Below are 15,688 nucleotides of genomic sequence, written 5' to 3'. Positions count from 1 at the left end.
GGCCGACGCCCCCTCAATACATCTCTATGGCAGAGCCGGAGATTGCCGAAGGCAGCGCTTCGGCTCTGCCATAGAGTTGTATTGAGGGGGCGTGTCGGCCGCCGCCTCGTGCGGAGGTCGACACGCCCCCTTCCCGCGGGCTGTCGGGGCTCCGTACAGGAGATCGCAGGGGGCCCCAGCGGTCGGACCCCCCGCGATCTGCAACTTATCCCTTATCCTTAGGATAGGGGATAAGTTGCTCACCACTGAATCACCACTGGACTACTCCTTTAAGGGGTTAATAAAAGCTGGGAAGACCAAAGTATTTGGATGGTAATGACTTAACAAAAATTACTAATTCGCAAAGAGAAACTCTGGAAGCCCCTTTTTCTGTTAGAGAATTAAACCTTGCTCTGCTGTCTATAAGAAGTAATATGTCACTGGGAGGTGACGGACTACCATTTAAAAATATATAGAAAATTTAGTCAAGTTCTCATTCCGGCTTTGCTAAGAGTATTTTACTCGGATGAAAGGAGGCCAGCTTCCAGGGTCAGTACGTTGAAGCAGTTAGTTTTGATTTTAAAACCAAATAAAGAGAGGATATGGGGGCATAAAAACTGATATCAAGATACTCGCTAAAGCCCTAGCTATTAGATTACAGAGGGTGATTTCAGATCTAGTTGGTGAGGACCAGTGCCGTTTTATACCTGAAAGAATGGCAAAGCATATCATATCTACAGGGTTCTGTCTAAGATTCAGTTGGGTCATATGAAAGGGGGGGTTCCCACTCCATCCTTTGGATGCCATCAAGACCTTCGGGTGAAGTGGGCCGACTTTTACTGAGCTGTGGGGTTTTCCAAAGCTGAAATCCACCACATTTTCTGTGGTAACCTTAGAAAATATGTTGGGATTTAGTTTTTAAATGTTGGAAACGCCCCATTTTGGGCAGCCATGTCACTTTCCTGGTGGCCACACCCCTTTTTCAGGTTTTCTCAGTAAAATGGAGAGTTGGTTATGTTTTTCCTTTTTTTTTTTTTTTTTTGCTCAGGGCACCCCTTGCCAAATTTTTTTTTTCACAAGGCACACCTACCGAATAATTGACGCGCAACAAAAAAATGGCTAAAAAGAAGCAATACATATATATCCTTTATATCTGTTGGTTACGTAGATTACAGTGCTGCTATATGCAGGACTCTCAGGGGTTGTATTTTCTGATCGCAGTCATTGAAGGAGATGTCCGTTGCAGACTTTCTATTCCATCCTGCCTGGGCTGCAATAAAAGACAAAACAAACTTTCACTTACCTTCCTACGTTCCCTCGGAGCTCTGCAACAGCTCTGGAGCTCCGACTGGGCTGTCTACTTCCTGCTTCCCTTAGCCCGGTACGTCTCACGGCCCTTCAGCCTATCACCGGCCGCAGCGATCTCCCGCCTCAGCCGGTGATAGGCTGATGCGCCGTGTGACGTACCAGGCTAAGGGAAGTAGGAAGTAGACAGCCCAGCTGACCGATCAGCTGTTGCGGAGCTCTGGGGGAAAGTAGGAAGGTAAGTGAAACTCTTCGTGGTTTTTTTGCCGCCCGGGCAGTATGGAATTGAAAAAGTCTGCACCGGACATCTTTAACTTTTCTTCTCGATCTGGCCCAGACAATCATGAGGGTTTGAGGGTTTCTTCCAGCCACAAAATTTCTTTACCTCAAAACCTGCAAAAAACCCAAATAACATATTGGGCTCTGTACTTTTCCAGCATCCTCTTTTTTTCCCCCCATAAAAACCTCCAGTCTCGCACACACAGTGCCTCCCAGCAGCCTCTCACACATGCACACAGTGCTATAAACAACCATGCACATGCACACAGTGACCCCAGCAACCACACACATGCACACAATCCCCCCGGCATCCTCGCACGATGCCCCCGGCAGCCTCGCACGATTCCCCCAACCCCCAACCTCTTTCCCCCACCCCTATTGCCTCCAACCAACCACCCATGTTTGCTGCCTCCCAGCGTCATTACCTTCGTTCACCCTCCCCCCCCCCCCCGCCACTGCTTCCATTTACCTCCCCTTCCTCTGCTTCCATTTGACCCCCCAGCCATCCACCCTTGCCACTGCTTCCATTCAAACACTCACTGCTTTCATTCACCCCCCCCCACATCCCTGCTTCTTCCATTCACCCCACCCATCCATGCTTCTTCCATTCACCCCCCCACATCCTTGCTTCTTCCATTTACCCCCCCCACATCCTTGCTTCTTCCATTTACCCCCCCCCACATCCTTGCTTCTTCCATTTACCCCCCCCCCACATCCTTGCCTCTTCCATTTACCCCCCCCACATCCTTGCTTCTTCCATTTACCCCACCCCCCCACATCCTTGCTTCTTCCATTTACCCCACCCCCCCACATCCTTGCTTCTTCCATTTACCCCACCCCCCCACATCCTTGCTTCTTCCATTTACCCCACCCCCCCACATCCTTGCTTCTTCCGTTTACCCCACCCCCCCACATCCTTGCTTCTTCCGTTTACCCCACCCCCCCACATCCTTGCTTCTTCCGTTTACCCCACCCCCCCACATCCTTGCTTCTTCCGTTTACCCCACCCCCCCACATCCTTGCTTCTTCCGTTTACCCCATCCCCCCACATCCTTGCTGCTTCCATTTACCCCATCCCCCCCCCATCCTTGCTGCTTCCATTTACCCCCCCCCCCCCCCAATGCCCTGCTTCCATTTACTCCCATCCTTGGATTCCATTCACACGCCCTTGCCACTGATTCCGCTCACCCCACAGCCACCCATCCACCCCTGCCCCTGAATCCATTCACCCTGCAACCACCCCACCCCCTCTGCTTCCGTGCGCAAGCCCCTGCTTTTCATGATTCACTTGTAATAGTTATGTGATTAACCCCTTAAGGACGCAGGACGTAAATGTACGTCCTGGTGCAGTGGTACTTAACGCACCAGGACGTACATTTACGTCCTGTGCATAACCGTGGGCATCGGAGTGATGCCCGTGTCATGCGCTGCTGATCGCAGCCAGGGACCCGCCGGCAATGGCCGACGCCCGCGATCTCGCGGGCGTCCGCCATCAACCCCTCAGGTGCCGGGATCAATACAGATCCCGGCATCTGCGGCAGTGCGCGATTTGAATGAATGATCGGATCGCCCGCAGCGCTGCTGCGGGGATCCGATCATTCAGAACGCCGCACGGAGGTCCCCTCTCCTTCCTCCGTCCGGCTCCCGACGTCTCCTGCTCTGGTCTGAGATCGAGCAGACCAGAGCAGAAGATGACCGATAACACTGATCTGTTCTATGTCCTATAAATAGAACAGATCAGTATTAGCAATCATGGTATTGCTATGAATAGTCCCCTATGGGGACTATTCAAATGTAAAAAAAAAAAAAAATTAAAAAAATGTAAAAGTAAAAAAAAGTGAAAAATCCCCTCCCCCAATAAAAAAGTAAAACGTCTGTTTTTTCCTATTTTACCCCCAAAAAGCGTCAAAAATAAATTTTATAGACATATTTAGTATCGCCGCGTGCGTAAATGTCCGAACTATTAAAATAAAATGTTAATGATCCCATACGGTGAACGGGAAAAAAAAAGTCCAAAATTGCTACTTTTTTAATACATTTTATTAAAAAAAATATAAAAAATGTATAATTTTTTTATATATGCAAATGTGGTATCAAAAAAAAGTACAGATCATGGCGCAAAAAATGAGCCCCCATACCACCGCTTATACGGAAAAATAAAGTTAGAGGTCATCAAAATAAAGGGATTATAAACGTACTAATTTGGTTAAAAAGTTTGTGATTTTTTTTTTAAGCACAACAATAATATAAAAGTATGTAATAATGGGTATCATTTTAATCGTATTGACCCTCAGAATAAAGAACACATGTCATTTTTACAATAAATTGTACGGCGTGAAAACGAAACCTTCCAAAATTAGCAAAATTGCGTTTTTCTTTTTCATTTCCCCACAAAAATAGTGTTTTTTGGTTGCGCCATACATTTTATGATATAATGAGTTATGTCATTACAAAGGACAACTGGTCGCGCAAAAAACAAGCCCTCATACTAGTCTGTGGATGAAAATATAAGAGTTATGATTTTTAGAAGGCGAGGAGGAAAAAATGAAAACGTAAAAATTAAATTGTCTGAGTCCTTAAGGCCAAAATGGGCTGAGTCCTTAAGGGGTTAAACACCTTTTTACTTAAATGACCAAGCCCTGTTTTTTTTATTTTATTTTTTTAAATCTGCCTTGTCGCTTTAAGTGGTGATAAATTTAACCCCTAAAGGACTCGGGTGTACAGGTACCATTGAGCAGACCAGAGAAGTAGATTGCCTATAGCACTGCTAGGTCTATGCATAGCACTGATCAGTATCTGCAATCTAAAGATTGCTATATTTAGCCCCCTTTTGGGGACTATAAAGTGAATAATCCCCTTTCCCTCCTTAAAAAAAAATCACCTTTTTTTTCCCTCATAAGAAAATAAGTGACAAAAGAAAAATTTAAAATACTTGGTTTTGCTGGGTGCGTAAATGTCCGATCTATGCAACTATTAAGTTATTGATTCTATATATTGAACGGCGTAAATGTAAAAAAAAAAATCAAAGTCCAAAATATAGATTTTTAAGCACATCATGTATCAAAAAAATAAATTTTAAAAAGCAAAAAGTTAAACAAAAATGGTACAGATTAAAACTGCTAAAATTAAAGGGGGAGTGTAAGTCTCTCCTCAGTGTTGAATGCAGGGTATGGAAATTTGAGAAAACAAACTACTTGTCCTAGTGACTAAAACTGGAACCAATCTACTTGTCTGGGCCAATGTTAATTTTTTTTCCTCCTCTCTTTATAATATCCGTACCTCTTATATTTCCATATAAGGGCTTGTTTTTTGCTGGACCAATTGCACTTTGTAAGGACACCTTTTTATTTTTCCATAACACATGCTCTGAAGAAAAAAATAATCTGTGAAATTGAAATAAATAAAAGATCATTTTGCTAATTTGCGGATTTTCTTTTTTTATGCCTTTTACCTTGTGGTCAAACTGACATGTTATTTGGATACTTTAGGTCGGCCTGGTTACAACAATACCAAATGTGTGTAATTTCTGTCATGTTTTAATTGAAAAAAATCGAAACTTTTTTTTTTATAATTTCCATTTTCTGACCCCAGTAACTTTATTTAGGGGACTTTTAGGACGAATCATTAGATTCCTCATACAGATCAATGCAGTTCTATTGAACTCCATTGATCTGTGTGCTCTGAGCTCCTTAGATAAAGCTTGGTCCAGCCAGGCTCTGCGAATGACAGAGCCATGGTCTTTAAAGAAGTAGAGGTAAGCGCTTTGGCTACCTCTACAGTGGATCGCTGCATGCTGGCTATTAGCGGCGGCCCCCAGCTACTTAAATCAGCATGGGCTGCTGGGTATGGAGCGGGCTTATGACTTGAGCGCCACTGGGTTGTCTGTCTGGCCCTGCTTGTCCGAAGCAGGGCTACATGTCTGAGAAATTCACCTGCCCGTGACCCGGAACTGCATGTCCTGGGCGTCGAGCGATGGGATTTCCACATCCCTGTGAATGTGGCATTCATGGATTTAAATGGCAGGGAATGTGGTTCTTTTGATATTTATTAAAGCTGAATGCCCAAAGGCTGACCTGCATGCTGGGGGTACTACTTTTGCAACAGCTGGAGGCACACTGTTTGGGAAACACTGCATTAGAGCCTAGCCATTGTAACATGTTACAGCTTTTATTGTTAGGAGATAAATGTCAAATTAGTTTTTTTTTTTTTCTTTTTTTAACATTCCTTTCTTCATTACTATTGTCTTAGGACATATCATGAGCATGACTCCCGAACAGCTTCAGGCTTGGAGATGGGAACGTGAAATTGATGAGCGAAACCGCCCTCTCTCTGATGAAGAGTTGGATGCGATGTTTCCAGAGGGTTATAAGGTATGGTTTAAAATTATTTTGTTTAGGGTGTTTACGCTAAGTTTTTGCGGCAGTGTTTGAGCCAGAACCAGAAGTATATTCAAGAGTAAATAACCTGCTTAACTCCTTAACGACGAAGGACGATATTTACGTCCTCCGCCGGCTGCCGCGATATGCGTCATATGGGGTTTGTCCCGGCGGCCATCAACGGCCGGGACCCGCGGTGATACCCTGTATTAACCCTTCAGATGCGATCTAAGCTGACCACCGCGTCTGAAGCAAAAGTATCCCGGTTGCTCAGTCGGGCTGTTCGGGACTGCCGCGGTGAAATTGCGGCATCCCGAACAGCTTACAGGACATCGGGAGGGACCTTACCTGCCTCTTCGGTGTCTGATCGGCGAATGACTGCTCCGTGCCTGAGATCCAGGCAGGAGCAGTCAAGCGCCGATAACACTGATCACAGGTGTGTTAATACACGCCAGTGATCTGTGTAAAAGATCAGTGTGTGCAGTGTTATAGGTCCCTATGGGAGCTATAACATTGCAAAAAAAAAGTGTTAATAAAGATAATTTAACCACTTCCCTAATACGTTTGAATCACCCCCCTTTTCCCATAAAAAAAAATAAAAACAGTGTAAATAAAAATAAACGCGTGGTATCGCCGCGTGCGTGAATGTCCGAACTATAAAAATATATCTTTAATTAAACCACACGGTCAATGGCGTACACTTAGAGAAATACGCTTTTTTGGACTTAGGAATTTTTTTTTATCGGCTCCATTGGGGGACACAGACCGTGGGGTGTATGCTGCTGTCTCTAGGAGGTATGACTCTAACGCAACAAAGAAGTCTGCTCCTCCCAGCAGGATATACCCGCCTCCAGGCCCTGAGGTAATCAGTTTAAGCTTAGTGTCTGAAGGAGGTGGACATGGTCTGGAGTTCTCTCCAGACCAGGTCTTATGTTTTTTTTATTTTCCTAGATTTAGGGATGTGTTAGAATTTTTTTTATTCCATTTTCTTTCCTGCTTTCAGGTGGGGACTCAGGAACTGCGGCTCACGGTTTCCCCATTGCGAGTAAGGGGGCACAGATATTGCGTATATGCGCTGTTCACCCCCACCCCCTCTTGCCAACGGTCAGCGCCTGGGTTTGTACCTCATGGGGGGGTCACCCTATCTCTCTGCTCGCCTCGCTCGCACATGGTAGCCTGGCATGATGCAGGTGATAAAAGCTGGCTGAAGACTTCATAGGAAGACTTCATGAGGTAAGTTCTTCTGACTGAGGTGAGTATATTTCCCTTTCTCCTTAGGTGCAGATTTGCAACATCTGGAGACACTCAGTTTTTGGCCCACCTTTCTAATGGGTCTAATGGGGCTGGCCTGGACAGAGGGGGTCCTTTATTACTGGGGTGAGCAGTGGCAGTTTGGATGGGGCACTACTTTCTACACTTTATTCATATATATATATATATATATATATATATATATATATATATATATATATATATATTAATATAATATAATATAATATAATATGTGTGTGTGTGTGTGTCTGTGTGTACGTGTGTACGACTGTGTCTGTTTTTTACATTAAGCGGCTGACAGCCGCAGTGTTCTTCTATGCGGGCGCTCTGAGCGCCGGCTTACTTTCACTTTCAGTAGCGGCTGCTGCCGGCGGCATTTAGTCTGCTCAATTCCCCGCGAGCGCACATGCATTTGCATGTGCGCTTGGGACAAGGAGCGGGCGCCATTACGGGACTTCTTGTTAATACTTTGCCGAAGCTTCTCTGGGAGCGAACTCTCCACCAATCAGCGCTGTGCGCGTGATTATGGTGGCAGGGGCCAATCAGCGGTGCCCCCTGCTCCTAACACGCCCCTCCCTTGCTATTGGCAGGCTTTTCTCCTCTCTGACAGCCTGGAGAACACCACGGGTTCGAGTCCCAGGGTGGGACAGAGTGTTAGTCTTGTGGCTTAATTTTTAAAATTGGTCCATTGTGGTCTATGGGGATCTCAACGCATGTGAAACAGTAAGATAAGCAGACTGTATCAGCAACACAGTGAAATGGAACACAGTCTTGGGTGAGAGAGGCCCAGAACGGCCTCCCTCTAAACAGTTAACTGGAGTGTTAGCCACTCCTTTAATCTGTTAATACTGTAACTCTGAACGGTCTTGTTCTGCTGAACCACTTGTTCTGCCTGCTCCGCTGCTCCCCCAGACCCCCTTGCTACTCAACGCCGGTTGTTCTTCCAGACCCGTTGGGTTTGGCCATCCCTCCAGCCTGGGTTCCCTCCCTCTCCCAGTCTATATCAGACTTGGCTCAGGTCTCCCGTTATGTGGTGACTGCCTTGGAGAGGCCCTCCCTACACCGGCCTTTCGGAGGGTCCCCGCTCTCCCCCTATTCTGACGCTCTCGCAGCATCATAGGGGTGTGTTATCTGACTCACCCCCCGAATCTTCTGGCAAGCACGGGCGCTCCCCTTGTAGGCATCGCCCCGTTACTCCGACCTGTAGCAAGCGTCGCTCCTCTAGAGAATGCTTCCAGGGTTGCCGCTCTGGCTCTCCAGACCCGCGTACCAGGTCCGTCTCTCTCTTCCAGGGCCGCCTCACACGTTACCATTCACCTGGAGAACTTGTGGAAGAAGTTTCTGATTCGGCCTTCGACTCAGAGGACCGCACGAATTTGCCTAATATGGTGTACTCATTGGTTGCGGCCATAAGAGACACCTTCAGCTAAAGGACCCAGGAACTTCGGACGTGATCCAGAAGTCTCCTTTCATCGTGTCAGACTTCTTCCAGGGCTGCCTCACCTCTTTCCCATTCACATGGAGAACTTGTGGATGAGGTTTCTGATTCGGCCTTCCGACTCAGAGGACCGCACGGATGTGCTAGATGTGGTGTACTCAGTGGTTGCGGCCATATGAGACACCGTCCATCTAAAGGACCAGGAACTTCGTACGTGGCTCCAGAAGTCTCCTTTCTTTGTGCCCGACCGGCACTCAAGACTTTCAGCTCTCGTGCTGAATTTTACGCCCTGCGGGTATCTGCCTGAAGTCACCCTGACAAGAAGTTTCAGGAAACTAAGAAAGTTCAAGTGTGGTATTCCTTCGCCAAGGACCTCATTGTTTGGTGGACCTCCTCTCCAACTGTGGGTCCGCCGGTCTCCCGCCTCTCTAAGGTGCCTACCCGGCCATTGGCTGATGCGGCTGCCTTCAAGAATCCAGCGGACATGAAGGTGGATATTTTGGCAATCTCTGCCCTTGAGGCAGCAGGTTCTTCATGCTTTTGCTTCTGCCTGGGTGTCAAAGGCCCTTTTAGTATGGTCTTCCAACTCCGCCAGGGTAGTCTTCAAGATCCCTCCGGAGGATTTATTTAATCTAGCTCTCCGATGCTCCACAGCCAGAGATTTTTCTGTGTTTCTGCTTCCATGTGCAGCCGCTGTGCTGCCTTTACCACACGCTACCTGGTAGTCACCGTCCCTTCATGTGGCTTAAAGCCTGGAATGCGGACGCCACCTTCAAGAAGTGAGGCGGCGGGCGGAAAAAGAGTTCCTTATTACCTCTGGTAAGACTCACAGAACCGCTTTCCGTCGTAAGTCCTCCTTCCGGTTCTGCGGACCTTTGGTACCAACAAAGGGTCCAGCCAGGCGCCTTCATGGGAAGAGGGCTCCTCTTTCCGATCCCATTCCTCCCGGAGGTCGGCTGTCCGTTCCGGCCGTTTGGTGGCCCCATCAGGCACCCGTAGGCCTTTCTCGGCCTGAAGGGTCGCCCCCACCCGCCGACCTCTCTCTGGTGGTTGGTTGCCTCTTACCCTCCTGGATGCCTGGACATGCAGTTTCAGGGGAACGTTTTCAAGGTTTATTCCAACCTCTCTGTTGGAAAGAAAGACTATTCTGTTCGCCCAGTCTTGCTTCTCGAGTATTTCAGCCAGCATCTTGCGTTTCCATCCCGAATGGAGTCTCTCCGTACGGTGCTGGCGTCCATGGTTCAAGGGGAGTTTTCGTTCCTCAGTGGACATCTCATTGTTTCCCGGTCATCAGCGGTACCTCCACTCTGCAGTTCCGGACGGTCATTTTCTATTGTGGCTATCCGTTTCGGTCTGGCCACTTCTCCGCAGACCTTTACCAAAGTCCTGGTGCCTGTGATAGCCTTTTAACGGACAACAGTTTTTTCCGTGATTCCTTATTTGGACTACCTCCTGATCTGAGCTCCAGCCAGGATCCTGGAGAGTCTTAGTCTCAACCCCCAGACCTTGTCTCACTATGGTTGGATGGTCATTTGGGACAAGCCCAACCGCTCTCCTGGGGCTCCAGTTCGATGCGGCCTCTGCCCACTTTAGACTCCGCCGACTCTTTTCAAGAGTCTGATGACTTCGGCTCCCTGCTCCAGTTTCCATCTTTTGCATGGATGTCCTGGGTCGATTGGCGGCGGTCGTGGAGGTCGTGCCATTAGCCCAGTTTTGTCACCGGCCTCTTCAACTGATGATTTTCTTCCGGTGTGACAGGTCTCCATTGTCTCTTGGCCGCAAGATTGTTCTCTCTCGTCAGTCTTGTCGGTCCCTTCGGTGGCTTCGTTTTACCCCTATTTTTTTTGGGGGTGCTCCTTCCTGTCCATCCCTGCCAGTCTGTCGGGCTGGGGAGGTGCTTTCAGGGACCTCTTTGCTTGCTTCTTGGGAATTTAACTCCTGTGCGGAACTCAGGTTTCCGGCCATCTGTTATCTTCAGTCTGGCCTTCCTTGGGATGTGATCTTCTCGGCCGGTCCTCAGTCGTCCAAGGCCACTGGTCCCTACCTCCAGGGGTGTTTGCTGTGATCTGCAACCCCTGGGGTGCTCCAGGCGTGGACCTCTACAACTGAAGCGTTCCTCTCTTGGTCGAGCCTTGCCCTACCTTGTCTATTTGGTGGTCGGCTTTGCCCTACCTTGTCTATTTCCTCCCTTTCTTCTCTTTTCGGGGTCCTGAGGAAACTCTCAGTGGGACGTTTCCGCCATTCTAGTGGCCCAGCTGGCGTGGTACGTCGTCGTGGTCAGGCTCCTGTACGATTTAACGCCTTCCCTATCGTCCAGACCTCTTATCTCAGGTCTCCTGTGCCACCCCTATTACCGTCTCTGCTTTGACGGCGTGGCGGTCGAGACCGTGGTTTTGAGAGCCGTGGTTTCTCTTCCCAAGTCATTCGCACCATGCTCAGGGCTCTTAAGTCCTCCTCGGCAAAAAATTTACCACCGTACCTGGCGGTCTTATTTTAGTTGGTGTGAAGCTCAGGTCTTGTGTCCTGTTACCTCTTCGGTTTCCCGTCTCCTTCTTGCAGTCGGGATTGGAACTGGGGTTGTCTCTGTTCCCTTAAGGGTCAGGTTTTGGCCCTTTCTATTCTTTTCCAGCATCCTCTGGCTTCTAATTCTCATGTCTGGACCCTCCTTCAAGGAGTGGTGCATGCTGCCCCTCCTTATCGGTCACCTTCTCCCCCTTGGGACTTGAATCTGGTTTTGGAGGTACTCCAAGGTGAACCTTTTGAACCCCTTGGGGAGGTGTCCCTGCGACTCCTTTCTTGGAAAGTGGCGTTTTCTTGTTATCACCTCCATTCGGAGAGTGTCTGAATTGGCAGCTCTCTCCTGCAGTTCTCCATTTCTGGTGCTTCACCAGGACAAGGTTGTCTTCCGGCCAGATCCTTCCTTTTTGCCGAAGGTTGTTTCGGCCTTTCATCTCAATGAGGACATTGTTCTTCCGTCATTTTGACCCGCTCCTTCTCATTCTAAGGAGCATTTACTCCACAAACTGAATGGGGTTCGGGCTGTTAGGTCTTACCTCTCTATCTCTTCTTTGTTTCCTTAGTGCAATTCCTTTTTCGTCCTTACGGAAGGTCATCGTAAGGGACAACCTGCTTCCAAGGCCACCGTTTTTCGGTGGATCCGGTCTGCCTTTTCGGAAGCCTATTGCTGTAGGGGGAAGATTCCTCTCTTAATGGTTGTGGCTCATTCTACCCGTTTATGTTGGGGCATCCTGGGCTCTGCAGAACAAAGCCTTGGCCTCGCAGATTTGCAAGGCGGCTACTTGGTCATCTTTGCACACTTTCTCGAGGTTCTACCGGGTTCATACCTTCGCATCGGCTGATGCTAGTCTGAGCTGTAAACTGTTGCAGGCGGCAGTGGAACAGCCGTCTGCCTGACTATCTGTGTCCCCCAATGGAGCCGATAGAGAAAAGGAGATTTTTTTTAACACTTACCGTAAAATCATTCTCGAAGGATCCATTGGGGACACACAGCTCCCGCCCTTTTGGGTTTCTCTTTGGTTCTCTGTCCGAGGGTGTGTTCAATTATATCTTTTCTTCTGGTTCTCGGACAGCTCGTGTTTTTTCCTTGACCTGTCAGTCCTCTCCTATTGCTATGGTACTAAAACTGATTACCTCAGGGCCTAGAGGCGGGTATATCCTGCTGGGAGGAGCAGACTTCTTTGTTGCCATAGTGTCATACCTCCTAGAGACAGCAGCATACACCCCACCGTCTGTGTCCCCCAATGGATCCTTCGAAAATTTTACGGTAAGTGTTAAAAAATCTCCTCCTTTAGTCACTTTTTATACCATTAAAAAGTGATCAAAAAGTCAGATCAAAACAACAATGGTACTGATAAAATCTTCAGATCACGGCGCAAAAAATGAGCCCTCATGTACGTGGAAAAATAAAAAAGTTTTATAGGGGTCAGAAGAGGACATTTTTAAACATATAAATTTTCCTGCATGTAGTTATGATTTTTTCCCAGAAGTACTACAAAAATAAACCTGTATAAGTAGGGTACCATTTTAACCGTATGGACCTACAGAATAATGTGTCAATTTTACTGAACTATGCACTGCGTAGAAACTGAAGCCCCCAATTTTGTCGCACAATGATTTTTTCCTTTTTGCCGTGGATTTTTGGGTAAAATGATTGATGTCACTGCAAAGTATAATTGGTGACGCAAAAAATAAGCCACAATATGGATTTTTAGGTGGAAAATTGAAAGGGTTATGATTTTTAAAAGGTAAGGAGGAAAAAACGAAAATGCAAAAACTGAAAAGCCCTGCGTCCTTAAGGGGTTAATCAAAGACTGGCTTTGGCTAAAAAAACTGCATGAGAAACTGCTACAAAAACTTGTGTGAAACCCATTGAAAACTTTCTATTTGTTAAAGTGTACCTGTAATTTTTTGAAAAACTGTTTTGATAAATAAAATGTTAGTAATTTTTTAGGGCTGCAATGAATAATCGATATTCTCAATTTAAATCGATAATGGAAATTGTTGACTATCTCAATCATTGATTAATCGGTGGTTAGGGGCATGGCCTAGTAACAAAGTATTCCTGCTATTTTCCCTACCTTTAGCCCCTCAGTCTACCCCCTACATGTCTCTCTCAATCTCCCCTTACTCTCTGAAGATGTTGGTGGCCTGCGACATTTGCAGCCTACCTGTAGCACGGAGACCGCAACCTGGAGTTCTGTCCGGAAGTCAACGCTGACACCGGTGTCAAGAAGCCTCTGGTCCTGACATCGTGGAAGCCCCCCTGTCCAGCCAGAAGCTGACATATCTTCCTAGTGCAGGAGGACAGCCATCACGAAGGTCTAACGGCTCCTCCTGTCCTTCAGCAAGGCTTCTAGGTTAACCTTTCAGGTGCTGTCTCCTCTCTTCCTGTTAACTCTTCATTTTCTGTCCCTTTATTCTTGCCCTCTGTAAACCCTTCAGGCGCTGTTCCCTCTTTTTTTCCCCCCTGTTAACTCTTCACAATGCAGTCCCCACTTCCTCCCGCCTTCCCATTAACCCTTTCCTGGTCCCCCTAATCCCATTTTGGGTTTTTATCCGATTAATCGTACCAATATACGGCTAGCTAATCGATTTTAGAAATACTCTTTAGTTGCAGCCCTAATCATTGTTATTAAATGACATTCACTTTCAAATATGCTTCTGTATCTGTGCAATGTGGTCTATGCTCCTGGCTGCACATAACTATGCATTAGACAAAGCGTTCAGCTTGGTCTCCTGGTTATCTGTATCCTTCATGATAACGAGTGCCATGTTATTCTTTGGTGCTGGGTGTTCTGTACAATCTAATTCATAGTCCTGCGCAATATTTAATTTTTAATGTAAAATTACAGCTACAAAAAAGTCCAAAAAATTACTTAAGTATTTTTATTCTCTTCACATACTATATTTCTCTTCAGGTTCTCCCACCTCCTGCTGGTTATGTTCCCATACGTACGCCAGCCCGTAAATTGACTGCAACACCCACTCCTTTGGGTGGATTGACTGGATTTCATATGCCTACTGAAGACAGAACCATGAAAAGTGTCAGTGATCAACCTTCTGGCAACCTTCCATTCCTTAAGCCTGATGATATTCAGTACTTTGACAAGCTTCTGGTAAGTAATTGTTTCCCATGATCCCTCTAGCTATCTAAGTGCAGCAAACTATCAGTGACCTAAATCTTGTCCCCTAACTCATGCCATATGACATACAGCTTAACCCCATAAAGGGGTATTCCACTGGAAATCTTATTTTATTTTATCAACTGATACCAGAAAGTTAAACAGATTTGTAAATTCTATTTAAAAATCTTAATCCTTCCAGTATTTATCAGCTGCTGTATACTACAACGGAAGTTTATTTTCTCTTTGAGTTTTTTCTGCCTTACCACAGTGCTCTCCGCTGACACCTGTTTATTTTAGGAACAAATCCCCATAGCAAACCTCTCCTGCTCTGGACAGTTCCTGACATGGACAGAGGTTTCAGCAGAGAGCACAATAAACAATTAAATTGATACCCAACTTAGGCTGGGTTCACATCACGTTTTCTCCCATACGGGAGTGCATACGGAAGGGGGGAAGCTAAAAACATACGCTCCGGTATGCCTTCGTATGCGCTCCCGTATGTAATTCATTTCAATGAGCCGGCCGGAGTAAACGTTCGGTCGGCTCAATTTTGCGCTGTATGCTCTTTTTCACCGGACCTAAAACTGTGGTCAACCACTGTTTTAGGTCCGGTTGTAAAAGCGCATACGGCACAAAAATGAGAGGACCAGACAAAACGTTTCACTCCGGCCTGCTCACTGAAATGAATTACATATGGGAGCGCATACGAAGGCATAAAGGAGCGCGACGTTTCAGCTTCCCCCTGCCGTATGCACTCCCGTATGGGAGAAAACGTGATGGGAACCCAGCCTTATATAGGTTTGATTTTTATACAAAGTGACCAAAAATGGGCAATCTTGGACTTGGTATTTTCGTTACCTTAACGTTATTGACCGTGCGGTTTAATTAACATATTTTTATAGTTCGGACATTTACACACACAGCAATACCACACGTTAGTGTATTTTTGTTTACATATTAGATTATTGATTTTTTTTTTATAGGAAAAGGGTTGATTCAAACTTTTATTGGGGAAGGGGTTAATTCAGATTTAACGTTTTTATTTTTTTTATTTTTTTTTACTTTGGGGCTATTACATGCAATCCTTGGATTGCATACACTGTCCAATGCTATGCCATAGCATAACATTGATCATTGTTATCTGTGCCAGATTGCTCCAGGCTACTGAGGCTGCCTGGAGCTACCTAGCAATGATCAGACTGCGAGGAGGCAGGTAAGGGCCCTCCAGCAGACCTCTAAGCTGATCAGGACACTGTAGTTTTACAGCGGTGGTCCCGATCAGCTCCACTGAGCTGCCGGGACGGTTGTGTGTTTTTATTTTTACTATTTTAGATGCCGCAATCCAGTTTCATCGTGGTGTCTAAGGGGGAAAATGCTGGGCATCACTGTGATCG

General features: G+C 46.6%; 1 protein-coding gene across 2 annotated transcripts in view; it reads left to right on the top strand.

Annotated features, from left to right (window-relative positions):
- Positions 1-15,688, top strand: part of SF3B1 (splicing factor 3b subunit 1) — a 290,537-nt gene that overhangs the window by 120,905 nt on the left and 153,944 nt on the right. For both annotated transcript variants that reach the window (XM_056536403.1, XM_056536402.1), the window contains exons 9-10: positions 5,812-5,933; positions 14,088-14,285. In XM_056536403.1, coding sequence (XP_056392378.1) covers positions 5,812-5,933; positions 14,088-14,285 — 320 coding nt within the window. The remainder of the gene's footprint in view (positions 1-5,811; positions 5,934-14,087; positions 14,286-15,688) is intronic.

Source organism: Hyla sarda, chromosome 8 (assembly GCF_029499605.1).
Source record: "Hyla sarda isolate aHylSar1 chromosome 8, aHylSar1.hap1, whole genome shotgun sequence".
Taxonomy (NCBI): Eukaryota; Metazoa; Chordata; class Amphibia; order Anura; family Hylidae; genus Hyla; species Hyla sarda.
The sequence above is the reverse complement of the archived record's forward strand: the minus strand, read 5'-3'. Positions and strand labels throughout refer to the sequence as shown.